Source organism: Acomys russatus, chromosome 15 (genome assembly GCF_903995435.1).
Source record: "Acomys russatus chromosome 15, mAcoRus1.1, whole genome shotgun sequence".
In the NCBI taxonomy this organism is placed as follows: Eukaryota; Metazoa; Chordata; class Mammalia; order Rodentia; family Muridae; genus Acomys; species Acomys russatus.
Window position 1 is genome coordinate 52,535,437 of NC_067151.1, and position 26,970 is coordinate 52,562,406.

General features: G+C 41.4%; 1 protein-coding gene and 1 long non-coding RNA gene across 8 annotated transcripts in view; one reads left to right on the top strand and one right to left on the bottom strand.

The window, feature by feature from the left end:
• The window catches only part of Rapgef2 (Rap guanine nucleotide exchange factor 2), a 222,095-nt gene that overhangs the window by 14,817 nt on the left and 180,308 nt on the right, over positions 1-26,970 (bottom strand). For 6 of the 7 annotated variants that reach the window (XM_051157312.1, XM_051157310.1, XM_051157315.1 and 3 more), the window contains 16 exons: positions 25,392-25,528; positions 24,563-24,721; positions 16,645-16,797; positions 16,117-16,281; positions 14,810-14,917; positions 14,517-14,720; positions 14,312-14,420; positions 13,646-13,892; positions 9,824-9,981; positions 9,039-9,279; positions 6,958-7,341; positions 4,075-4,286; positions 3,866-3,989; positions 3,282-3,305; positions 2,057-2,280; positions 98-304 (listed from right to left, as the gene is read on the bottom strand). In XM_051157312.1, the coding sequence (XP_051013269.1) occupies positions 98-304; positions 2,057-2,280; positions 3,282-3,305; positions 3,866-3,989; positions 4,075-4,286; positions 6,958-7,341; positions 9,039-9,279; positions 9,824-9,981; positions 13,646-13,892; positions 14,312-14,420; positions 14,517-14,720; positions 14,810-14,917; positions 16,117-16,281; positions 16,645-16,797; positions 24,563-24,721; positions 25,392-25,528 (2,856 nt within the window). The remainder of the gene's footprint in view (positions 1-97; positions 305-2,056; positions 2,281-3,281; positions 3,306-3,865; positions 3,990-4,074; positions 4,287-6,957; positions 7,342-9,038; positions 9,280-9,823; positions 9,982-13,645; positions 13,893-14,311; positions 14,421-14,516; positions 14,721-14,809; positions 14,918-16,116; positions 16,282-16,644; positions 16,798-24,562; positions 24,722-25,391; positions 25,529-26,970) is intronic. The other variant, XM_051157313.1, reaches the window with a different exon arrangement.
• On the top strand, positions 3,949-7,334 carry LOC127199331 (uncharacterized). Its single transcript, XR_007831929.1, has 2 exons — positions 3,949-4,088; positions 7,125-7,334. It is a non-coding gene; the product is annotated as an uncharacterized LOC127199331 (long non-coding RNA).

The window sequence follows — 26,970 nt, forward strand, 5'->3', positions numbered from 1 at the left end:
AAATTGCCTTAGGCCAAGTTATCCAGGATAAACATTATGTCCCAACCCAAGAAAGATGTCAGTAGACATCACCTGACAAGGATGTTTAGAAGCTTACCAAAAGGTGGCAGATCCTTCACTGGCACCTTCTTTCGTGAAGGGTAGAGGGACACGGCGGGCACCTGCAGTCCCTGGCTGACTTTATGTGGCGGTGGTGGCTGTGGCAGCGGCTGCTGAGGCTGCACTTTCTGCTGTGGGCCAGCACGTGGAGCCACTGGGGAAGTCTCAGATTTGACAGGCTTTTTGTCTCCAGGATTCTTGGGCACTGGTCAGTGTTTAGGGCAGAAACAGAGCATAGAAAGGTGTCAGCATCATATGGAGACAAGTTCAGGACTGCAGAGTATGTGCATTAGATTACCAGGGTACTTAGTGTACCCTGACCCCCATAGCCACAACACGGACAAAGGAGGGAAACCCTAGCTACAGAAAATGAGAGGTGTGGCAGGACAGGGGTATGCATTTGCCTTATGAATGAGTGGCCTCAAAGGAGATTAAACTGCTAATCACCAAAAACATTTAAACAATGAGGACAGTTCAATACTGTGTGGATGTTAAAAACACAAACACATGGGCTGGCAAATGGCTCAGCAGGTAGAGGATGTTGCTGTCTAGTCTAACCACAGGAGCTTGGTCCCCAGAGCCCATATGGAAGGAGGGAACTAATTCCCAATGTTGTCCTCCAACCTCCACACATAGCAAGCAAATGTAGTGCCTACCACCCATATTTTATAAATAAATACATTTTTTAAAAAAACCCATAATGATAAAAATCAAAATAGGGAAATCAAGAACTGTTTTTAAAATGGCATCCAAAACTCTTGGGCACATCTGAGATACTGCTATTAACTGTAATCTACTTAATATCAAATCCTCCAAGGATGGAGCAGTATCTTTGAGCCAACAGTGGCCAATGCTGCTCAGGTACTGCGCGGTGGTAGGTAGTTTATAGAAACACTGAGTGCTATGGAAGCTTTGTGTGCAGAACCCACTGATAGCACACAACTCAGAGACCAAGGCTTAGAAAACTCAAGCTGTCCATTTAAGCATGGTCTTAGCCCTGTCACACAAGGCCCTAGAGTATCTTGGGTACAGATGTGCACTGGCTGTGTGCCTAGAATCTGCAGAGGCCAGAAAGAGGCATCGGTTCCCCTAGAACTTGAGGTTTTGATGGTTATGAGCCACCATATATGCTGGCAACTGTATCGGGGTCCCCTGCAAGAACAGTGAGTGCTCTTAGACACTAAGCCATCTCTTCAGCCTCATGTCCTGTACAAACTAAATCATGTGATCTTCTCGACTCATCTATCTCACATTTAAATTATCAAGAAAATATAACCCAAACTTGCCCATAGAAGGTCCCAAAGTGTATAAACGCAAAATGCTTTAATCTTATAACACAGAAACAGACACAAAGGCAAGTGCCCCAGGTAAAGACTGGCCACATTTGTCTTTTCCATCTTTAAATGTCACATGTCACTAGGTTGATCAGGGTAGCAAGCAAAAGCCTGGGCTCAAGATATCCTTGAACCTTAGGCCCCTCATAAGCTCAGACTGGACCACACATGCGTGCCAGTTATTTCAAGGTTGGCGACCTACACATCGGGCTAAGATATGGTGTACTGTGTAGCAGGATCACTGCTCTAGTGGGCAGGCCCTGGATACTGTCTGAGCTGAGGAGGACCCAGTAGCTAGCACACCAGTACTGTACTCCTCTGACCTAATAATCCCTACCCAGTTACCCATCACTTTGGGAGTTCTTCTGTGAGAAAAGAAAAACAAAACAAAAAAAAAAAGGCTTGACAGCTGGAACCTCATTCACCTCTATGTCCCTTGCTGGTGGGGCTGGGTCTGCCAGATGAAGCCAGAGAAAGGTACGAGCCCAGTGTTCCATTCTAACATTAACTGGGCACGGAGGCCAGTCAAGCACAAGGACAGTGTGTGCCTCTTTGCTCGGAGTCCCCTTCGGTCCCCCACCATTCCAGCTACGACAGTGTGCGGCTGACTGGGGGGCACTCACATGTGCTGGTTGCTGGCTCACACTGCAGAGACAGTGTCTGAAGGCTCTCCTCGTCCATCTCCAGCTCCAGGTTGGACAGGTACTGTTTCACTTTCCGAGCCATCTGGGCATCTTCGTACAGCTTTTTGGCATTGAGGAAGGAACTACGGCGTACCCGCTTTTTATGCCCACCTGTCTGAGCAACATCCAGTACTGTGGCATTAGCACTGCCTTGACTCAGCGACCTAGAAAAACAAAAATGCAACTCTCTGGGGGCATGGTATAGGCTCTTCTACCGGGACCACCGGACTTGTTTGTGTAAGGACTCTATGATCAAAGATCACATGCCCCACTTCAGTAAGTAAATTACTACAGGGGAATGCAGAATAACAGAGATTACACAAGGTTTGGTTAAACAGGAATTATACATAATACATATATACAAATAAGTTTGGCATATGTTCTACTCCTACCAGTAAATTCTACTGTTCATCTCACAGAGCATTCAGAGTCCGTTCTCTCACAGAAGCTGGAAAACATATTACATATAAAAGCTTTGAAAGGACACTGAGTGGTCATAGTGACAATTTACAAAATGAAATTTGCTTTTCTTAATAGTTTTCTTTTTTAAAATATGGATTTAATTAAATTGAGCTACACTGCTCGCAACCGTCTTCTTACTCTGTGGGTTGAATGTGGTGAGTTTTGAAAACAGTAAATCTGTTAATACAATGGTCATGCAAACGTCAACATATGTACGGAAACTATTTAGTACATGAATTGTTAAGAATTATTTTTAAAGGGGGGCTGATTTGTTTAGAATGAAAACAGTAGTTAGTTGAGCTGTAGGAAATTTGGTTTTAAGGCGTGGGGGTGTCCAACACCACCACATTCTGTGCAATCCTGTTTTAGTTGAGCAATTTCTTCCTTCTAAAGCATGATTCCCTTCCCCACTTTTTAGCTTTTTCATTTCAAAACGCACAATCCTTCTGACAGCCAAGAAATGTGTCTGATCTACATTTTCGCCGAATAACTATCAATCACTTCACAGCTCGTGTGGACCTGACTTCAGCAATGCCCCAAGATCCCATTTGAAGTCAGTTTGCAGCTGAAATTCTGATAGAGCAAGAGGGTTAACGACGACGACGACGACGACGACAAAGCAAAGCGTCAGGAAGCAGAGCAGGTAAGAGAACAACGTAACAGGCTGAGCAAGAACCGAGTGTGCAGATGCTCTGCCACTTACCCCAGACTCCGCCACTTCTTCTTCCTGTAAGTGAGAGCCACGGAGATTGAAGCATGGGTGTAGGAAGAGACAGAGAGATCACAAGCTCAGAAAGAGAGGAACAGACTTCTGGACAAGCAGTTCTAGAAGCCCACGAACATTAACTGCATAGTCACCTCACACACATCCGCTACAAACATCTCTCTGGCTTACAGGGCTGCTGCCTACATTTTGTTCATCCTCTCCATTGAACTATTTATTGCTTACTGCACCAACAGATCAGCACACCGCATGGACGTTACGGCAATTCTGTTCTGGTTTGTGCTACCAATGACAAGCTCTAACTCCGCAACTCGGTGTTTTCAAAAATAGCAACTAGACAGTTGTACCTAACATCCAACTAAAACTGGAGGACAAGGTGCACTGCTGTCCCAGGGGCCCTGGATGCAAATGAGAGACATCACTACCAACTTAAGCTTGAAAGTGATTTCCCCAACACATTCTAATGTAACTCCTGATTTTAAGCCCTCAGATTCCCCTCCCCATGGGCAAGCTCACTCTAACCTTTCTAACCCCACACACGCCGTGGCCAACAACTCACGCACCGAGTCCTGAACATAAGGGCAGGGTCCATGTTGACTGAGGCCATACGGCCAACGTGCCGGATTTCTTTCGCAATCATCCTTAGCTTCTCGAAGTTGACCAGTCCATCTACTTTTGAGTCATTTCCTGGGATGAACAGAGGAGGAACAAGAAGTCACATCCTGTCGGTTGTGGGCTCCCACCACAGCAGACAGAGCCCACCTCTGCTCACCCTCATGGAGGAAGGTGAGGTCCTTCTTGATGACTGGGAACAGGGGGATGACAGGAGGTTGTAAGTTCTGGCCGCTCAGGACGTTGCGGTACTTTGCCATGTTTCTGGAAGGATCAAACAGGTCTTGTAGGTCCTGGAATAGCTTCTCATATTTATTGGGGAGTTTTTCCCACGTGGTTCGCAGTCTTGCCACTGGTGCTAGGTTTAGGCCGCTGGGGAGAGGAGAAGTGAGATATGACTAAGTGATCTTCTCTGAAACAAAGGAAGACATACAACACAACACCTGTTTGTGAACTTCACAGGCGGGACCATTTACAGAATGCCTACCAAGCTTGCCTGGGTAGCGAGTGGCAGCTAAAACTGGGGTCAAGGCCAAACCATTTGGCTTTATACTTATTTTTATGTTCTTTTTAACATTTTAAATATTCATTCATTCCCTCACTCATGTGAGTATGGGGGGGGGTGTCCCAGCAAGGATGTGAAGGTGAGAGGACAACTTCCAGAAGCCAGGTCTCCTCTTCTAACACGTGGGTCCAGGGATTAAGCTCAGGTGACTAGGCTTGGCAGCTGGGGCCTTGACCGGTTGGCACTTGCATTTTGTTGGTTTGTTTTCTTTTGACTCAGGGTCTTGCTCATAGCCTGGGTGGCTGCACTGACTAGGTTGGCCTCACACTCACGGATCTGCTTTGACTCCGTCTCCTGGTGTGCGGGGATTAAAGGTATACACCACCACACCCAGGCAGCTGCCCTGCCCTTCTGTATGCTCTCTTGATCTGTTTGCTGTCTGCTATGGTGTGGATCTCAAGTGGCCCCCAAGGATCCTTGTGTAGCTTAGTTCCCAGCTCATTTAATACTGGGAGACTGTAAAACAATTTAAGAGAGAAAATTAAGTTCGCAATAGTGGCAATGCCTGTAATCCCAGCACTGGGGAGGCTGGAGGCTCATACATTTGAGACCGCTGAACTGATCTGCAAAGTAAGACTCTGTCTCCAGAAGAAGCAGAGGGAGGAGTGACCAGTGAGAGGGCCTATGTAACTGGGTGAGGGGACTCCTCTTCCGTGTCTCTTCCTTATTATTGTGCTCCAGCCACAAACAGCCTTATTCTACCAAACGCTTCGGCGGTGATACACTACACCTTACCACAAGCCCAGGTACACGGGGCCACGTGACTGTGGGTGTTAGGCCTCCAAAACAGCTAGCCAAATGAACTTCTGTCTGTCTGTCTGTCTGTCTGTGTGTCTCTCTTTCTTTGGTTTTTCTGGACAAGGTTTCTCTGTTGTAGCCTCGGCTGTTTAAGGTAGCCCCAAACTCACAGAGATCTGCCGCCCCTGCTTCCCCGGTGCTGGAATTATAGGTGTGTACCACAGTGTCCAGCTGAACCTTTTTTCTTTATAAAACAATTATCTCAGGTATTCTGTTGTAATAGTACATAGCTGACTAGCACACTAATAACAAAAGCAACAGAAGAGAAGTACTGTTAATTTGGGAATATTTTGTGTTCATATGTTAAAAAAAATTGTGGGTTTTGTATTGCTGAAATCTGCCATGTAATGTTGCAATACATTCTTAATAATAAATGTGGTTATGTAATATTTTTTTCATTGGTTCTCAACCTGTGGGTCATGACCCCTTTGGGGGTTGCATATCAGCTATTCTGCATATCATATACTTACACTATGTTTCATGCCTGTAGCAAGTTAAAGTTATGAAGTAACAGCAAAATAATTTCATAGTTGGGGGGTCACCACAATGTGAGGAGCTGCTGCATTAGGAAGGCTGAGAACCGGTGATTTATCTATTGAGTATGCCAGGGCACTGTGTGGACGTCAGGGGCTAACCTGCAGGAAATGATTCTCTCCTTCCACCGTGTGGGTCCTGAGGATCAAACTTAGGACATCAGGTTTGGTAGCAGGTGCCTTTACCCACTGAGCTATCTTGTTGATCCGTTTTGCACCATTTTAATGCACATTTTTTGTTTTACGTTTTTTTAGTGACTTAATGACTTGCTGTTTATTTTACACTTCTTTTATACTACAAAAATTATGCTAGACAAAAAAAAGTAAAATTGAGCAATTTCCTTATTTAGGTTCAAAATGGGTTATAAAGCTTTGGAGACTATTCTTAACAGCAACACACTTTGCTCAGGAATTGTTAACAAACACGTTGTACAGTGGTGTGTCAATAAATTTCGTAAAGGAAACAAGCGCCATGGGGAAGAGCACAGTGGCAGGACATCAGAAGCTGTCAGCGACTACCTGAGAGCAGCCATCAAGGCTGACCTTACACAAGCCATCACCAGGGAACTCACCATTCAACAGTCATGAGGCACCTGAATCAAATTGGAAAGGTTTGAAAAAGCTCAATAAATGGGTGGCTCACGAGCCTACTGGAAGTCAAAAGGATCACTGTTTTGAACTGTTGAACTCCTATTTTCTGCAGTAACAAACGAACTACTTCTTCATCAGCTTGTGACACGTGATAGGACTGAATATGATTAATGATAACCAGCTCAGTGTCTGGACCTAGACAAAACTCCAAAGCACTTGCCGAAGTAAACGTGCACCAAATAGGCCACGGTCACTGTTGGTGGCCTGCTGCTATGCTGGCCCACTGCAGCTTTTTGAATCCTGGCTAAAGGCATCACATCCGACAAGTGTGCACCAACCAAAATCTGCAACGCTTTCAGCCAGCATGGCCAACAGAAAGGGGACAAAAAACTGTACTCGAGGCTATACAGATACCAGCAAAACACACACACACACACACACACACACACACACACAGACAATTACGAATTATTATATTTCTGTAATCACATGGTATTCCGAGACTGAGTTTTTTTTAATCTGTAAAGTCAACTTCACCTAGGATGGATACTCTTACCTGATGATTGCAAACATGGAGTTAAAATTCTTGCATTCCCTACAGTGCAGGGCAATCTTGATGAAATGCTTAATGATCTTCATTCTCTTCAGCTGGTTTGTCTCTCGCAGGATTTCAGAAGCTACCCAAAAAGTTTCCTGGTTAATGACTTCCTCAAACTTCTTCAGGTTGGCACAGCTGGTTTTTGATTTGAGTCTGAACAAATCATCGATGTATTCAGTAGGCTCGATGTTGCGGAAGAGTTCAAAGTTCCTCATGGAGAGCTGCGTGGCGACCTCCACAGTGCTGAGCTGAAGTAGCGAGATCTGGCTCTCACGCAACAGCTCCTGGGCATCTTCATCCGAGCAGAGCGTTTCGGTTTCCATGTTGTTCTTCAGGTAGTATCTGAAAGGGACAGAAACCTGTCAGACGGCAGGCTGCGCAGCGAGCCTGTGGTGCTCCTTAAGGGAGCATGGTGAGTTCCTGGGTGGGGATGGGGCGGAGTTGGGAGAGAACTGAGAGAAGGATGCAGGAGTTCTTTTTGTGCGGCCTGGGCAGTGCAGCTACTGCCCTAGCCACCAGGTGGGTCAGTGTCACCAGCTCACAGCACCACCAGGTGACAGCTACTAAGCCAGTGGGAACTGAGCAAGCCATGTGAACTTCCTTTGTGCCAGTTCTGTGAAGGTTCTTTTTTTTTTCCCCTGTCACTCAAATACTTTTAGTTTGTTTGCCAAAGGAGACATACGAGAGCTATTTACCAGATTAAATAAAGATCAATTCAAAGTCATAACTTGATCCCCAGTGAAGAAATCTGAAACACTAGCTCAAACGAAGTTTCCTTGATTTATTTAATGCCTAGGAAAAGATGCTTGTCATGTAAACTCAGAGATCCGAGACCATAGTTATTTTCTGACCTCCACATACATACTGTAGCACATGTGACCATACAAACACATCACACACACACACACACACACACACACACACACACACACACACACACACACACACACTATTGGGAAGGGAGAGACCTAAAGCAATTTATTGTCCTCTATTTGATCTTAAAGCAGATTTTAAGTTTATATTTGTTTTACATGTGTGAGTGTTTTGCATGTATGTGTCACACATGTGTGCCTCATGCTTTCAGAAGTCAGAAGGCGGCACAGGATTTCCTAGATGGCTGTGAACTATCACGTGGGTGTTAAAAACAGAACCCAGGTCTTCTGCAAGACCAACAAGTGCTACTACTAGCTGCTAAGTCATCTCTCCTGCTCTGAGGTTTTAATTTTCAAATATCAATTTTGATGAAACTCATTTGGGAAGTGGAGGTATCACCCCAATTTGACAGACTAGGACGCAGGCATTGGGAGCCTAATGGCTGGCCAATATGGGCAGCATTGTGAACCTTTTAAGGAACTCACTGAAAATATTACCCTGACATTTGCTCTGTAGCTTCTCTCCCCTGCTTTTTGGCAGGCCCTTCTCCAAGTGAAACTCTATGAACAAAGACAGAGAACAAGCACAGTGGGGGGTTTCTATTAACTGGTGTTTTACATATTTTACAAGACATTTAAGGACAGAAAATATATGGCCTGTCCCTTGACATGAGCAGACTAATGTTCTCCACTGTGGTTACTCTGATACCCCAACTCTTTTGAATAATGAATGGGAACCATGAAGCTGCAACTCAGTGGAGATCTGCACGATTCCAGATCCATCAGTGCATATGTAGAGGATGCCCAACCTCTGATCTCCTAAAAAGTACTTATTAGTGTCAGGGCTGGAAATAGAAGTGACAGAAGGCAAGGAAGTTATCACCACAGGGAGAAAACACAAGGTTTGAAAGTCATGGTTTAGACCCATGCTATGTAAAACTCAAGAATAATAACTTACTCAAAAAGAAAAGAAAACAAAACAAAACCTAGGAAAAGAAAAAAAGTAAAAAACAAACAAACAAACAAACAAACAAAAAAACCAGTTATTCATGTAACTAACTTCCCTTCAGTGGGAGTTGCTTGGCAAGGCCATGGGGTAAAGTGTCATCTCTTCAACTTGGATGTAGGCTTGAAGAAGGAAGAACTCTGGTGAAACAGACCACGTACCTTCCACTCAGCTGTATTCTGTCAGCAAGCTTGGAGAGCTGATCTGGGAGTCGTCGTTGTTTGATAACTCCCTCTGGAGTGACGGAGACCTCACACAGGGAATACTGGTCTGGAGTGGCAGTAACAGCGAACTCTCTGATGGCCTGGATGACCACTTCCTTGGCTGTGGTGTCCTTACTGATCATGATGTATCGGCTTTGCTGGTCAGCCTTGAAAACTCTTAGGACCTGATCTGGCAAGTCTGGGGGAAGGAAAAGCCACACAGAAGCAGAAGCAATGTTAACAGATGGCAACATAATTAAAGCAACACCCTCCTACCCCTCAAAGAGTGATGACGTCTCCCTCCCTGACCGAGTTGTGACATGCAAACTATAAAGCCACATCTTCCCTGACATATAACTGCATGGTTAATAGACAAATACAAACACATGAGCACCTACACAAGATGTCATCTGAGCATTAAAAACAACAACAACAACAACAACAAAAGCCCTTACATCTAAAGTTAATCTTTATTATAAGCAAAAGCCCATTTTAGCTTACCTAAACTATGCCTGCTAATTTACTTACTTGATGTAACTTAGTAATAAATGAATATTATGTTATTCTTCATTTTATCAAAGGCTAAACCACACCAAAATGATTTTCAGAATACAAAGACTGGCCCCAGCATTTAGAGTTTGAGATTCATTCTCATTGGTCCATGCCAAACCACCAACCATGCATACAGTGTCAGCCACGAAGGAGAGAGGTCTATGAGAAAGTAGGAAGGTTCTGGCACTCACCGGGGGTAGTGCTGAAATCCAGAATCCGGTGGTGGGACTGCAGCAAGTCAGGGTTACTTGAAGACAGCGTTCCACTGACGGGCAAGGCAGCCGGGATGTGCTTGGTCTGCCTCAGTCCTACAATGCTATCATCTTGAGACTGACCAATCCCAATATCACTGAAAAGAGCAGATTTTAAGAAATAAATTATAGCAAGGTAAATGCTCCAAGTCATTACAGATCATGAAATACATCATTTTCATTTAAACTTGCAATTAAGGTAGAAATGTGAAAAATGTTGACAACTGTAAGGCCTTGGGAGCATATTCAGCCCAGTTCAGTACCACTTAACATATAGTAGGTTTCTCTGAAACCTGTCTTTCCAATGAGCTATGAACATAACCAGTATTTTTGTTTTCAGCATAAAAATACAGTAAAGAAGATGTGCTCCTGTGTCTGCATGAATGAACAGAATGAACCGAAGACAAAGGACATGGAAAAGAACCCACTCGAGTTCACTTGAGATCCAGGAGCTTGGCGACAACTGAGACAGGTGACCTCAGAGACGAAGGAACTGAGGAAAAACAAAGGGGAAGAAAGAGCCCAAACTGTCCTACGTACATTCTTCCAGGTAGAAAACCAAATCACCATGAGTCCAAATGTGAGAAAACCCTAAGCCAGACCTCATCTCTTCTGATAGAGCATGAGCACGGAGGGTGCAGGGACACCGGCCTGGCTTTGAAGGACAGGCAATGCAAAGGCGCTGACTACCTCTCACAAAAATATGAGCATTGCTGATGGGCGCAGATGCCTTTCTACTTACAGACAATTAGTTCTGTGGTTACTTGTATGTCTGCACAGTCTTACAACATGGCTGGGGAAGGCAGTGGCTCTGGAGCCTCCTGCTTGTACCGCTGGAGCTGGAATTACAAGTGTGCAACTCCACAACTGTCTTGTGGATAATGCTTAAAACATGACTTGACAATAAATAAAATTATTCCTTAGTTGGAATATCAAGTGTTTCAAAAAGAAACCATACAATAAAACAAGTATACACCAAGAATTAGATCAAATGCAAATGTCTGTAATTCTAAATACATAAACACTTTGAAACAAAAAAGAGAATTCTACTAAAATTGAGATATAAATTAGATATCACAAATAATACGGTTTTAGTGTAAATTCTCCTTCACATATAAGAGAGCCCAGGACAAAAGTCAAAGTTCTGCTTAAGCATGCACAGTTGGGTACATGAAGACATGAAATATAAATAAATGTTCTGTGCATGATAAAAATCCTTACATTAGTGGAGCTTTATTTTTCAATCACATAAATGTCTTTGTCGAAAATGAGATGTGATATACGATATATCATGATTACTGTGGATAAAACAAAAGTATGTCTGACCAGGTCAGTTATGAGAGAAATGACCATCAGTACACTTTAGGCATCGCCTGTAAGTGTGCTTCTCACCACATTTCCCAACACCTTATGTAATAAACTGACACGCTGCTTCGTGCTGCCTCACCTATATCTCAGTACCCACAGACACAAAGTTATTCTTGGTTACTTTACTTGCATAAAACATGCAAACTTTAACTGAGAAATGTCCCTCTTGGGCACATGCTTTTGTCTAGCCTCTCCAACTGGCTCACTGTTACTGAAACAAGTCTGCTGACTTTAAGGTGTGTTCTTTAATCCTTTCTTCCTCTGGATCATTGTGCTTTCTGGCCCAACTTACTTGGCATCCCAATTTGAATCCTGCTATGCTTGTGACCTGCTTCTTGCTCTATGCACATCATAAACACATGCCTTGCTACACAGTAATCCATGCCCTCCCTGGCCAATCGGAGTCTCTATCACCATAGCTTCGGTAATACAGGTAACAAGGGAAAAGGGTAACAAGTATATTATAAACAGGAAATGTCACTAATAACCAGGTTATTGCTTTGTTAAACACAGTAACATACATGGGCGCCTGGCTCAATGGTGGAGCACTTAGCATGCTCAAGGCCCTAGTTTCCCCTCAGAACATCATAAAGCCGTGCTGATTCCTGGATAATCTGAAGTGGTAGTTAGTACCAAGTCAAGGCGAACATGACAGTTCTCTGGTTTCCTGAGCCTGGGTTTCATTATTACTTTGCCTTCAGCACCGATTTATCAAATTGTTTTCATAAGAAACTACTGAAATGAGTCACTTATGCCACTATATTCCCCGAGTGTCTTAAAAGTCAACATGGCCAATTGTTGTCTTTTAAGTTTTCCCGTTTGGCTTTTGAACATCTTTGTAAACACACACAACCACAGGTACACATGCATCTTCATTCTGCATCCCTCGCCAACATCCTTTGCTACAGATGGATGACAGCCCAGTCCTTCCATGTCCAGTTTCCAGCAATACTTACCAGGCTCACACTGACTTCATTTTTTTTAAGGTTCAGATTTAACCTTGAAGATCCTTTTATTATCATGCTGCTAATAATTCTGCATTGAGGTGACTTAAATTTTCAACCCATTTAGAACTAAGTTTTCATCAAGGAGGATCTCTTTAAAATTCAATTTCCTAATTATTTTTGTTAAATGTTACTGTCCCAATCCACTGTCTGTAAGAAGCCTACTGAGGTTAAACATACTCTCAATCCGCATTTATAGACCATCGCACAACTAATGCTAACTAATGTACAAATCACCAATCACTACTCTTAGCTTAACTAGACGATGTAAATTTGACAACTCACCAATAATGTTTTAAGTCATATGTCTCTAGTTTGTGACTAAAATTTTTATCTGAAATGTAAGAAAGGAAGGAAAGAATAGGGAAGAGAAGACCTGATGTTGTCTCAGAGCGTGCATACATGCACATATAGGTGTTGGGATGTCAGAGGATGGTGTCCTATGGTCTCTTTTTTTTCCCACTTTGCTCTTTTCACACATGGTCTCTCCCAGAATTTGCAGCTCATCCCACTCCCCAGGCTGTCCTTCACTAAGCCCTAGCAATCCTCCTGCGTCTGCCCTCTACTGATCTCAGGTGAGAGACCTCCCCTAGCTGAGTGCTGGAATCTCAGTGCTGGTGGTGGGGCACGCACTCTAACCACTGGACTATCTCTTCAGTCTTTGAACACCTCTATTCATTGCTTCTCTCTAGAGCCATTAAATTACCCTAGAAATAAATTAACCTGTATCTTTTCAATTTGTAGTTTGGGGGAATATATCACACACACACAAAATTAACTACTGATACTTGAGCTACGTGAAGAGCATTAGACCCAAAAACTACCACAAAGCAATCAGGTAGCAAACAAGCAAAGCTAAGCAAACTCTGAGACACCTGAAGCTTGGGTTGCCTGAGCTGCTGACGGGCACATACATCCAAGAAGAGATTCAAGATTGCATCTGACATGCACCTAGAGGCACCGAGAGGGAAGGAAAGAGGCCCGTGGTTGTTGTTAATGTCCTCTCAACAGTCAAGTAACTGAAGTGTGGGGAAGTAGCTGTGATGAGCTGGGTTGATTGGAAGAAGCGATGATTGTCAAGCAAAGAGGAGATGCTATTGAGGGGACACCAAGAGACACAGAAGTAGCCAAGGCATGGAGTAGGCAAGATGTCCACAAACCCCTTTAAGAAGTTCAAATCTAGACAGGCTCAACTGCCTCTTGTGAAAACTGGGAGCAGGCAACCAAGTGGCAAAGCAGAACTAAGCAAACTCAACTCTATGGTTGCTCCTAAGACACTCTGCTGAGGAGACACTTAGTAGACTCCTGTGCAAACATTCACAACACCAACACACTTCTGTATCTCTTTCTACTGAACACACGATAAGGTGCAGAAAACAACTACACATACTTGTATGGTTTTTGAGGTAAGATGCTGATCCGAGTCTTGTCGAGTATTTTCTTTAACTTGTTTCTTCCTCCCACGGTGTTGGCTTTACTCTTCTTGTTGACCTTCTCGAGCCCTATGACCTGTTCCACGTCCACGGCAAGATCTGGTATGGAGTAGCGACTGGCCTTCTTGATGTCTCCGATTTTAGGAAGGTGGGGGGCACCGTTTCTTTTCTCTTCAGACAATCTTGTCAGAAGTTCTTTAAATACTTGAAAGTAGAAACACCACAAGATATTAACTACAGAGATGGAAAGCAATACTGGACTAACAGTAGAGCTTTCAAATACATAAAAACCAGAACCCTATAGAAAAACTAATCTCGATCCTGATGAGCCTAAAATAGGAAGACGCCTTTCCATGGGTGGGCTGACTATATTCATCAACAGAAGGTAGGTTTGACAGGTCAGTAAGGTCATCCCTGGTCCTCAAGTTGATACTTTTTTTCTAAATGTAATTAGGTACATATGTACACAAAGCATTGTGTATTATATATTTTAGCATGTCCCTAGAAGATATTAGAGTCCTTACAGGTTTACTATTTATAGAAATTACTTCTTCCACGATTAATATCTAAATATAAAAAACAAAACCACAGCAAAAAGCAGTCTGAGTTTGCAGAACACTTACCAAATAAGTTGGTTTTCACAGTGATGGACAGGTGTGTGTTATTTCTAAGAATTTCCATTGCCTTTGAAAGCTGGATGTTTTCAAAGTTTTGGCCATTTACTTCTAATATCTAAAAATGAAGTTGTAAAATGAATTTCAACACCACCATTGACTGAAGAAAAAGAGGCTCTGAGATTCACATGCACCCAGAGGTGGGCCCTCTTACCTGATCCCCACGCTTCAAGCCTGCCTCGGTAGCTTTGCTACTTGAATCAACGCTATCCACAAAGATGCCAAAGCCCTTTTCAGAGCCTCCCAGTAAGATGAAGGGCAGAGGGGCTTCCCGGGATGGCTTTGTTAGTGTCATCAATCTTCGTTTTGCTTTGGCTGCACACGCAATGTTTAACAGCCTTAGATGGCCACCCATTTTCTACAAGAGTTCAGGAAGAGTTGCATCAACTCAAGGACTGGCAAAGAAAGATAAACTTAACACTACTCATAAAAACTCACAAATAGTACCTCTCTTTCCAGATTATTTTCAAATTCTTCTAGAAATCGAGTCATTGCAGGGTCTCCTTCAAAGTCATTGAAGTGATTATTCACCCACAGTAATACTACCCGTGTCACCTGGAAAAGCAAATAAGTTCAGTACATTTTTTTTGTTTGTGCTAAAGACTTGTGATTTAAATCACTTTAAAAAAATACATAATTTTAAACAATTTGTGGAATAATACTAAACACGAAAATAAGTAAAAATAAATCATTAAACATGGGATCTCATACTTGTAAAAAAATGACATTAGGGACAGTGGAGATGTTCGGTTTATGAAGTGGCTTTCTATACAAGTGTGAGGACCCTAGCACAGATCCACAGCAGTCATTTAAAAGTCTAGGTATGGGTAGCAGTGTGCACGTAACTGCAGCACTGGGAGGTGGAGACAGGAGGGCACTAGTGGCCAACCTGCCAGCCAGCCTAGACCACACCAGTGAACTAAAGATTTAGTGAGAGACTCTGCCTCAAAGAAGAAGGCAGATAGTCACAGGGGAAGATAAGCAATGTTGACCTCTGCCCTCCAAATGCACACGCATGTGGACATAAACATGTACACACACAACAACAAAACAAACAACCCTCTCAAAACATACATGCATATTTTAAGTACTGAATGACAGTGCTTTGACCTGGATCTTTAAATCTGTGGAGATATTTAACCTACATTGTTTTATTTTCAAAACATTTGAAAGAAGTCTTTATAAAAGTAAACATGTTAATAAAACCAAAATACGTTAGTACAAACTCAGACAGCAACTAAAAAGTACAATGACAGACTACATAAGGAAATCATATAATAATAGTAATCTAGAAAGATCTGGGTGGGGAAGGATTGTGAAAGGAAGGAGCCAACATTATTATGTGCAGCTGATCATCCAGCGTGGCCTTGGCAGAGCTCACAAATCTGCTGGATGCTCAGTTCAGATGAGAGTCCCAAGGCCCTCAGCAGCACAGTGCACCCAAACACGTACCACCTATCAGCCACACTGCCCACCAAACCAGTGGCTGCAGAGCCTATGGCATGCAGACACTTGGTTATGTCTTACCAAAGTCCCAAGAGAACCACCACACACTGGCCCTGCAATTAAAGTAAAGAAGCTATTTCTGAGCCTGAGAGCTTAGAGATGCAAGAATATCTGCATCATTGATCTTTATCTTTTTCTTTAAAAAGATCGTTCATGTGTTTCACTAAACTAATCTAAAGATAACTGATGTCTCAAATTTTATCTTTTAGTAGTTCACATATGGGGGCTAAAACGACTGCATCTCCAACCTTATCCCTGAGGCTCGGGTCATTGAACCACTCCAATAACTTCTTGCCCACTTCCATCGGGCTGGAAAGGAAAGTCCGGTATGTCAACAGGAAGTCTTCTATGAATGTTGGGTCCACTACGGAATGCTCTTCCACCAAATGCATTGTCAACCTCTCTGAGGTGCCCTGCAAGAGTAAGAGGTCTAGTCATCGCTACGAATGGATCATTGATACGGCGCCCCCAATTTCAAACCTTTCACAGACAACAAGCTAGGTAGCAAGGCAGACAAAACCTAACCGGTGTCCACTGATCAACCAGCAACTAGTAACAGATATTTTATGCTTGTTGGCAAAGGAAGCAGAGAGGGGAAGGAACGAGAATGAAATTCAGTGACACCTATGTAGACAAATGCCAGAATGAAACCCACTACTTTGTATGACAACTTAAGATATTAAAAGGAGGAGGAGTTAAAAAAAAAAAAAAGTCATGAGAAACTGACCAGCAAAGCTTTCTTTCTCCCCTCTGGAAGAAGCCCTTCTTTAGCCTACCTTGATGACAATGTGGCCCTTCCTGGTTCCAGTGCGATCAAGTTCTCGGTGCTCCTTCACCATGACGATCTCCCCTTCTTCCTCAACTTTTTGCATGTTTTTTTCTACTTGATTCAAAATACGGCAGTAATCTTGCTGGGCGATGCAGACAAACTAGAACGAAATGTAAGTCACATGCTAATGATGGAGTGCTCGCAAAAGGCCTACCTGCCTAATAATTCAGTTTTAATTATTTAGTACTGACATTTCCTCTGTCATTCTCCTACTTTCTAGTCAATGCAGGCATGAACTTAGTCAGACTTCTATGCTTTTAATATTTCCTCCTTGGTCCATTTTTTAAAGTTTATATTATATATTCAAAAATCTAACTATCTAAAATCTCAAACACCCTCTTCCATCCTTCAGTTAGAAACACTGGTAGAGAAAACAACAATTCTCCGACTAACACAATATAACAATTACCACCTGGCTTCGGACATTTTGAAAATGTTAAAAGGATATAAAAATAATGGTTTTAATTTGAGATGAAGAGATTCAAATGCCTTCGTGCTGGAGCAAATATGTAACTGGGCTAACCGCATACATGGACAACAATTTTTGTCACTATCCGGCTTTGAAGAAGGTCACAGATGAAGTCATGCATTTATTATATTTCAGATTGTTAGTAATTTGTATTAAAGGCAATCCTTGCTCTCAAGAAAAAAAGTTAGCAGCAGGATGTCATCGAGTAGTTATTACTCCATGGTAATACTCTATGAGTTGTGCACATGCAGAGGTCAAGGGTTATGCGTGTGCATGTGGGGATGATGTGGAAGCCCGCAGGAGGACACGTGCGTTCCTCTATTGCTCTCCACTTTATGCCTTTGAGACAAAGTCTCTCAATGAACCTGGAGCTTGCTGTTTCTCTACTAGATTTGTGGCCGGCAAGCCCCAGAGTTCCTCTTGTTTCCAAACTACCTTCCAATGCTGGGGTTACAGGTGCACATGGCCACACCCAACTTTTTACATGGGTGATGGAATGCCAAACTTTTGCTCGCATGGCAAGTGCTCTTCTACAATGAGCCAGTGACCCAGCCACTGTATTTCCTTAAGAAAGGATCTCACTCGGGCTGGACAGATGGCTCAGTGGTTAAGAGTGCCACCTGCTCTTCCAGAGGTCCTGAGTTCAATTCCCTGCACCCACATGGTGGCTCACAACCATCTATAATGAGATATAGTGCCCTCTTCTGGAGTGCAGGCATACATGCAGGTAGAACATTGTATACATAATAAATAAATCTTAAAAAAGAAAAAAGTTTGTAGAAAGAAAGAAAGAAAGAAAGAAAGAAAGGATGGATGGATCTCATTCTATAAACCATATTGGTCTCAAACTCCTGGTGATCACTCTACCTCAGCATTGCAAGTATAGAAATTAAGATACCTGGCTCACCTAGGAGTTGTTTTTAAAGCAAAAAACAAATTATAGAAATCACTTGCTACATACAATAACAAAAGGCTTCTGTGAAGAGCAGATAGTCCAGTAAATAAAAACCATCAGTTTTGTCTTTAGCAATTTACTCTAGTTTACATATGGAATGCATGAAAAGTCTGTTCCTCTTTTAGTATGATAAAGATTAAGAGGTGGTCATTAAATTACATGTACACTAGATAAAATACTCAATTTTCAAAAACTATATTTTAAAGGTGGTGTGTTCCTGGGAAGACATGACTAAATGTCTATTTACCCCAGATAAGGTGCCAACAACAGACCGAAGAAAATACTCCACTCAAGTCCAGTTCGGTGAAATACTGAGTATATCTGAGTTACTTAGAGAAGTATGCGTGAGGGGCTACCTACAGAAGGATGAGTGGCTTACCAGTTGCTATGCTGCTGGAGAAAAATGTCCTTTCCCTAGCTAAAGCTACTTGCTTATGGTCTTCAAGGAGAGGCAGAGTCTTATGAGCCACTCCCAACCCACTGTCTAAGCCTGATGGACCCAACCTTGAGCAGCAGGACTCCTGCAAGTAACTAGAGCTGTTGAGAGAGCCTAAGAGGACACTAGCCTGGCCGTGATCAGAGGACAGTGTTCCATCAGAGGGCATTCAGTCTTCTGGGTTAATATCCACGACTTTAATTTTTTTTTAAAGTTGTAGTTCTAAATATTGAATCAATCATCCTAATGACAGCAGCCACATCACAGTCCTGCCACAGAAACCTTACAGATTTCTCAGTGTATCATCCCAGTTATAGGTACGCTTCCTTCCCTACACCCACAGAAGAGGGCAAACAGCTGTCTTATGTACATACATGCACACCAGTATCTTGGAGAAAAAAAATGGGATAAGATATAAACAGTCATTCTGAGCAATGCAAATTACAGTGTTAATTTTCTTTAATACAGTGCTGGGTTTCCTTATGTTCTGTAGGCACTGGTCAGCTAGAGAAACAGACAATGTACGGAGGTGCAGATGTCTCGTAGCTTGGCTTGTACCAGCTCACTAATTCTTTTACAAAGCATTTGGAAACAACAGTTAAAATTTCAAAAGCCACAGAGGAACTCTGAATCAAAAATCAAAACAAAAATATTCAAGAGCCATAGAAAATATAAACAGTTCAACTAGATTGTTTAAAATAGAAAAAACAAAAAGCTCATTCTTCTAGTGCTGACCATAGGTATGTGTATGTTTTTGAAATATGTGGTACTTTCTTTTCTCTAAAGCATTTTCATTTCTTTTTAAAATAAAGTAAAAATGTTTCCTGACTTTCTACAGGAGAAAATGAAAAGTTTTGTCTTCAAATAATCTTACATGGTCATTTTTTATTTAGTTCTGAAAAACAAATCATATTGTCTCATTTGTGTTCTAAAAATACATGTCTAAATTAAAATAAGTAGATAGATATATGAAAGAAAATACTTTTTGAAGATAAATATTCCAAAATTAATCTTCACTGAAGACTCAAGGAAATTAGAATAAGTCTGATTTGAAATTCTTAGTGTCTAGACAGACATTTGGCATTTCTTCAGTAGCAAATTAAAATATAAAATCCAAGAAGAAGGCAAAAATATCTCAAACTGAATATCTAATATGGACATACAGAAGTGGTATCTATGGAGAAGAAATTCAGTTGACAGCATCTTTTTTTCTTAGTCACTTTGCTTAGCATTAAGAAGTTATTGATCTGGTCCTGCTCATTACCAAGTGGCAGCAGCACACATGGAGGTTCCAGCCCCACCAGTCACCAGGGTGAGGACTGCAGGGGCTGGGGAGGGGAAGACCCTGTCCACTCGCCCAGCTGTAGCTCCTCCTGTGGTCCTGGTGAGAACTGAACAGTTAGCAGGCTCCGGCCCCACTTGTTGCCCTGGTAATAACAACAAACTAGTGCCCACTGAACATGTAAATACTCACCTTGATAGAATATGCTGAGATTAAAAACAGAAATAAATTCAACCTATGAGCTAGCTCTAGAAGCAGAACAACTCAAACCACAAGCAATATGGAAAAGTGGGTAACGACTCTTTCAAAACGTCTTACTCTCACAGTAAATAATGGCACGTGGTAACCAGGAACTAGGCGAACTTAGAATTTTTTTCTTACTTTTTTATTTAATATATTTCTTTCTTTTCTAAAAATATTTTTTCATACAGTATGTTTGATCATGATTTCTCTTCCCACAACTATTTTCAGGTCCTTCCTAGCTCGCTATCCACTCAACTTTTCCTCTTTCAACAAAAACAACACCCCACAAAATGAAAATCAAACCAAACAAGACCCTCCCCAATACCAAAAGGAAACAAAAAGCTCACATAACAAACAAACAACAACAAACATAGAGTTCATTTGGTATTGGGCAATTATTACTCCTGAGCATGGGGCCTGACCCAGAATGTAGCTGCTGTTCTCAGTGACATTCCACCAGAGAAAACAGATTTTTTTCCTTTTCCAACATGCAAATAGTTTCTTGGTTAGCGGTGGGATCCCATGGCCCCTTCTCCTTGCTAGGGTCCTATTTAGCTTCTTGAACTTGTTCAGAATTTTAAACTCTAATGACCTCACAGCAACAAACAAGCTCTTAAAGGAGAACACACATACAAATACATCAATATGCAATATGAAAGAGGCGTCTAATCAGGAGGTAGAAACACTATAGAGAAACCAAACTCCTGGAAATGAGAAAGTGAAAAGTGTAAGAATTCAAATTACAGAAACTCCGAGGAAAGTCCTACCAACCTGTAAACTTGACAAGGTGGGAGAATAACAGCATCCCAACAAGAACAGAGATAAACAGAAAAACATTTGAGCTGGACTTTTAGGACATTTGGAACACCGTGCGTGACAGATCAAATCTTAACACTCATGAATACAAAAGAAGGCGATGAATTCTTTTTTTTGTTTTGTTTTTTTTTTTGTTTTTTTTCGAGACAGGGTTTCTCTGTGTAGCCTTGGCCATCCTGGACTCACTTTGTAGACCAGGCTGGCCTCGAACTCACAGCGATCCACCTGCCTCTGCCTCCCGAGTGCTGGGATTAAAGGCGTGTGCCACCACGCCCGGTTGAATTCTTTATTAAAAAGCATAGAAAACATTTTTTTACCAACAAAGAGCTATTTCTCCAGACACAAAAGGCATTTAGAATGCCAAACAGACCAGAGCAAAACAAAAACAAAAACAAAAACAAAAAACAAAAAACAAAAAACCGTGCCCTCACCATGTTATTATCAACTCACCAAATATTCAGAATATATAAATGGAGATATAGATATAGATGTAGAAACAGAAAGAGTAACTGCTATACATAGAGAGTCAGGCCCATCAGAGGAACAGCAGCTTTGTCAACAGGAACTTTAAAAGCCAGAAGGGCTTTGACTAATGCATTTCAAGTGTTTAAAAGACAACTGTCAGCTTTGGCCGCTCTACCCACCAAAGCTATCAGTGTCCATTGATGGAAAAAGAAAAACTTCCCATGAGAAAAGTAGGCTTAATGAGCCCATGGCCACCAAACTAGGTCTATAAAAGATACGTAAGGAATCTTCAGACTGAAGAGAAAGACAAACACATCCTTGGGACCCGAGGGCAGGATGAAGCACTCTGGTAATGCTTAGGCAAGAGAGAAATGGGAAACCACTAACTGCTACACAATCGACATGGCAGGGCATAACATACACCTGTCAGCAACTCCAAATACTAATATCTCACCCCAAAGACACAGACTAGCATCATCAACTAAAGGGCAGGACTCATCTATTTGTTGTTACCAAGAAACTCGCTTCATCATAAAAGACGCGAGCTACTATAGGGTGAAAACAGAAAAACAAATTAAAAGCAAATGGAACTAGAAAACAAGTTGGAGCTGTTGCTTTCACATCTGACAAAAGGGAATTTAAACCATAACTAGGAAGGACAGGTAAAGGTCACCCATACTGGTTAAGGGACCAATCTATCAAGAGGATAGAGGATATCACGATTTTAAACGTAAACTCACTGAGCTTTGTGTACCTAATTTCACAAAGCAAATACTACTTACAGAAAAAAGTTACAGATTAACCCCAGTGAAATGAAAGTGGCAGATTTTAATAAAACAGCGTCATCAATTGACAAATCACCTGGGCATAAAATAAGTAAATGACATGACAGATTAAACAGACACAGGACAATCCCTGCTACACTGCCGAAGGCATACTCTTCCCAGCAGTCCATGGGGTTTCTCTAAAACACAACACCGACTGCAGTACAAAGTGAGTCAGTCGGAAGTGAAAAAACTGTGTTCTATCTAATAAAACTACAAATCAGAAGGGCAAAAAAACCCCCTCCAGAACATTCACAAAGTCATGGAAATTAAACAGCACACTACTGGATGATGCATGACTAGCTGAAGAAACCAAGTGGGGAATTACATAGTCCTAGAAATGAACAAAAGGAAAAAACAGTTCTAAGAGGGAAGTTTATACCTCTAAGTGTCTGCATTAAAAAAATCAGACCTAAGCCAGGCCGTGACGGCACAGGCCTTTAATGCCAGCATTCGGGAAGGCAGAGGCAGGCAGATCTCTGTGAGTTGGAGGCCATCCTGGTCTACAAAAGGAGTCCAGGACAGCAAGGCTACACAGAGAAACTCTGTCTTGAAAAACCACAAAAGAGGGTGGGGCATACTACAGAGTCTTGGACAAACAAGAACAGACCAAACACAAAACCAGTAGATGAAAGAAACACTTAAGCTCTGGGAAGAAATTAACAAAATGAAGACAAATAAAACAAAAGAAAAAAAAAAAATCAACAAAACAGATTTGGTCCTTTGAACAGATAAACAAGATTGACAAACCCTCACCCACAGAAGACCTAATTAATAAAATTAGAGGTGAAAGAGCTATTAGGACAGTTACTAATGGGATTTAGAAAATAAACAAAATACACCTTAAAAACTTTTAATTAAAAAAAATTTAGTTTCCACTAAAATTGGAAAAATCTAAAAGAAATTAATGTTATGTGTATAAGGTATATGAAAATTAGGACAAGATGGGTAATTTAAATAGATCTAGAACAAACCACAGGACTGATGCTGTGGTAAACAAAACACCCACCCACCTGATGGAGAAAAAGTCCAGGCCTAGGTGGACTCACTGCTGAATTCTTCCAGATTTCACGGAAGAACTAACACTTATATCTCAAACTAGTTCATAGAACATGCAAGGAAGGGACTCTATCAAACTCCTTTTACCCCATACCAAAACCAGACAAGCAGAAAAATTCTCAAGAGAACATTTAGAATGCAAGAACATAGCAAAAAAGATCATTCACCGTGATCAAGTCAGTATTAATATAAAGATACAAGGGTGTGTGTGTGTGTGTGTGTGTGTGTGTGTGTGTGTGTGTGTGTAACAAATTACACAAAAGGATTCAAGGATAGAAATCCAATGGTCATCCTGATAGATGGAGAAGCCTCTTGACAAAGCCCTTCATGTGAAAAGACTTTCTTTGGGCTTGCGGGGCAGGGCTGTCTTACTGGTTTTTTGCTTGTATATTGTTTCTGGTTTTAGGGTTTTTGGATTTGGATTTGTTTGTTTCTAAAGAGAGAGAAAGATAGGGCCTAGAGCTGGGAGGTAGGGAGGTTGGGAGGATCTGGGAGAAGTTGGGAGGGACATTATTTTTAATAAAAATAATTTTTAAAAAGCTCAGAAAAGAAGTAACAAATCTCAACATAATAACTATATTCAATGTTAGAAAGTCAAACAGCTCCAGTAAAATCACAAACAAGACAATGGTGCCTACTTTTTCTATTTTATACAACATAGTATTGGAAGTCTTAGCTAAAGCAATAAGAAAAGAAAATCAAAGAGATACAAACAGCAAAGAAAGAAGTATCTATCTGCAATGATACAATTCTATACATTAAAGGTCTTAAAGATTCCACTAGAAAAACCATTAAAACTAATAAACACTCTCACTAAAGTGGTAGGTTACAAAACTAATACACAGAAATGGTTAGTCCTTCCTAGACCAGAAACAAGCTAATCGAAAAAGAAACCAGACAAACAATTCCGTTCACAAGGCTAAAAAACAACAAAACATAAAAACACCAACCAATAACCCCAAAACCTACACGTGCACGCGTGCACAACTTTTAACGAAACCTAATCAAGGATATAAAAGACCTCTCTAATGAAAACTTTAAAACACCAAAGAAATAAATTGAAGCCACTGAAGATGGAAAGACGCTCGTGGACCGGAAGAATCAGGCCATCCTACCAAATCAATCTGTAGCTTCAATGCTACATCAAGGAAATTTTCAGTCATGTTTTTCACAGAAATACAAAACAGTCTCAAAATTCGTACAGAAGATGGGAGGCCATAAGGCCGAAGCAATCCTGAGCAATGCTGGAAGGATGCCTGGTTTCCGGTTGTTTTTTTTTACTATAACTCTAACCCACACTGTCATGCATCTCATACCTGGCAGTCATCCACCTTCGTCCTCATCACTCCTTTCATGTATTCTTTGTCCATGGTGGGCGAGACACCAAAACTGTTTCCCATGCACAGTATTTCTGCTTTCCCGTCTGGATATGTCACTTCCACAGAACCATTGAGAATCACTGACCAGGAATCCAGCTGAGAAAAAAAAAAAAAAAAAAAAAAAGGCAAAGAAGAAGGAAGCACTGTTACCACATGGCTTAAATGCTAGAATGGCCCTAAACTAGCCTCCTGGATCTCCTATCTTAAAGATCGAACAAATTACTTGAAAAAAATCTTAACAAGTAATAAAAATATAGCAAAATATCTACATAATTTTTAGTCCCAGAAAGAGTAAAATCATTTCTTAAAAAAAAAAAAAGAATATTTTTCTAAAATGATGCCTGAAAAGAATTTTCTCTACAAATTAAAGGAACTTTAAAGAAGATAAAATGGTCTTCGAGGCCTCAATACAAATATCATTTTGTTCTGATGTGGCAGTGTAGTTATGGTGTATGGTGCAAAAGCTAAAAAGCTAATACACCACAAAGTCTCCAGCTGGCTGTGTACCTCGGGGTAAAGTATCTGCCTAGCCTGTGAAGGATCCTGAGTTTGGTCCCCAGCATCAAAGCAAAACCAAAATCTCCAGCAACACTGCATGAAATGGTGACACAATAAAAAATGGAAGAATGGATTCTGAATGCTGCGAATAAATGAATGGCCATCAGTTTCCATGTATTCAAACTTATTACTGCTGACAAAAAGCAGGAACATGGTTGTGTCTGGGTGCCCTAATCTCAAGCTCTTAAGTGGTAGAAACACTACTGACCTCTTCTCCGTCATTTAACACAATGGTTCCAGCTCTTTCCACCACTGCGAACACCATCACGGCACAGAGCTCCCGTCTCACTGACATCGTCATGTTGGCAAAGGCAGGCAGCTGGTGCATAAACTCCAGAAGTTGTTCTGAAAAGTAAAACCAAAATTTATATTGAAAGCAATACCCAGAAAGACAGACTGAAGGGCTTTGGGCTTCCTGTGCCCTGGCTAGATAGCACCATGCTATGACTAGACTCTACACCTCAAGTCCCATGCAGAACATTTCAGTACACAGAGGCTCTTGTAATCAGTGGTGAGTGGTACCCAGGGATTCTGTCTAACACGACAGTCTTCTGAGAAATCTCGAAGTATATCTTACAGAAAGATTTAAGTTCTGTCTAGTAAATCTTACTTCTGGGCAGGCATCTCTGCGCCAGGCCATAAAACAGTTTTAACCTTGTGAGTAGCAACAAAATAATTCTGCAACAGACGATGCACATGAATTACATGCCTCTGATTTTAAACAAAGGGGAACAAGTCACGATCCTCTGCTGCCAGATCATAGTGTCCTGCTCTTTCTAGACTGTTCTACAGCTACCACTCCTCGTCCTACTGACCACACATTTTACCCCTTCTGTCCCTAGAAGTTGATAATTTTTCTTGCAACATTCAATAAGTATAAGAAAAATATTAGACAATAAATTTTTTTCAGAAGCATTTTGAGTTTAATATGTACTTGACAATAATGGGAATCAAGTATTACTCCATGTATGACAAGAAAGGAAACAGACACTACAAAATATTTTTTACTAATGTTATTTTTAAAGAAATATTATTTTTAATGGATTTTGTCTTTTTAATTAAGGCCTTACACACACTAGGAAAGTACTCCACTACTGGGCGGCATCACCAGTCTTGCCAGAACGATGTTAAACCATCTTGCAAATGTATGTTCATTTGCTTCTTGGTAAGATTCCTATTCAAATAATGCTTAACAAAATCAATTTGTGAACACAGACTAGTGTTAAAAAAAAATACAATTGGGTAGGAAATGTCTGTGTCATATATAAGAGATAAAAGGTCTAATAGTATATGTATACTGTTTCCCAGATTCAGTTGAAATACCAAATTCAGGGGCTGGAGAGACAGGAGTTTAAAGTGTGTACTGCTCTTGCCAATGACCCGAGTTCAGTTCCCAGCACCCACATCACAGAAGCTACAACCACTAAATAACTGAGTACGTACAAAGCCATGGCTTTGTAAAAACAAAACCAACTGTGATAAATTCATTTTCTTCAAGTAATGAGACAAGGGAATACAGTGATCTTCGGGAACCCAAAGGCAATTATTTTCTTTTTGCAGTTATATAAAAAATTAGCAATTTTATCTGCTTTAGCTTAAATGCCCATTCGTGCATGTGCACACCCACATCAGCTCTGCCACTTTGCTGTTGTGTAATGTTATCAAATAAAGGTTAGCCACCACAGAGGTGCACGCATCAGAAAGAAAGCAGGCCAGCTTCGTGTTTATTTGTAGGACTATGAACAGCTCCTGCTTTCCAGGAATTCTGAGAAAGGTTTTTCAGATAC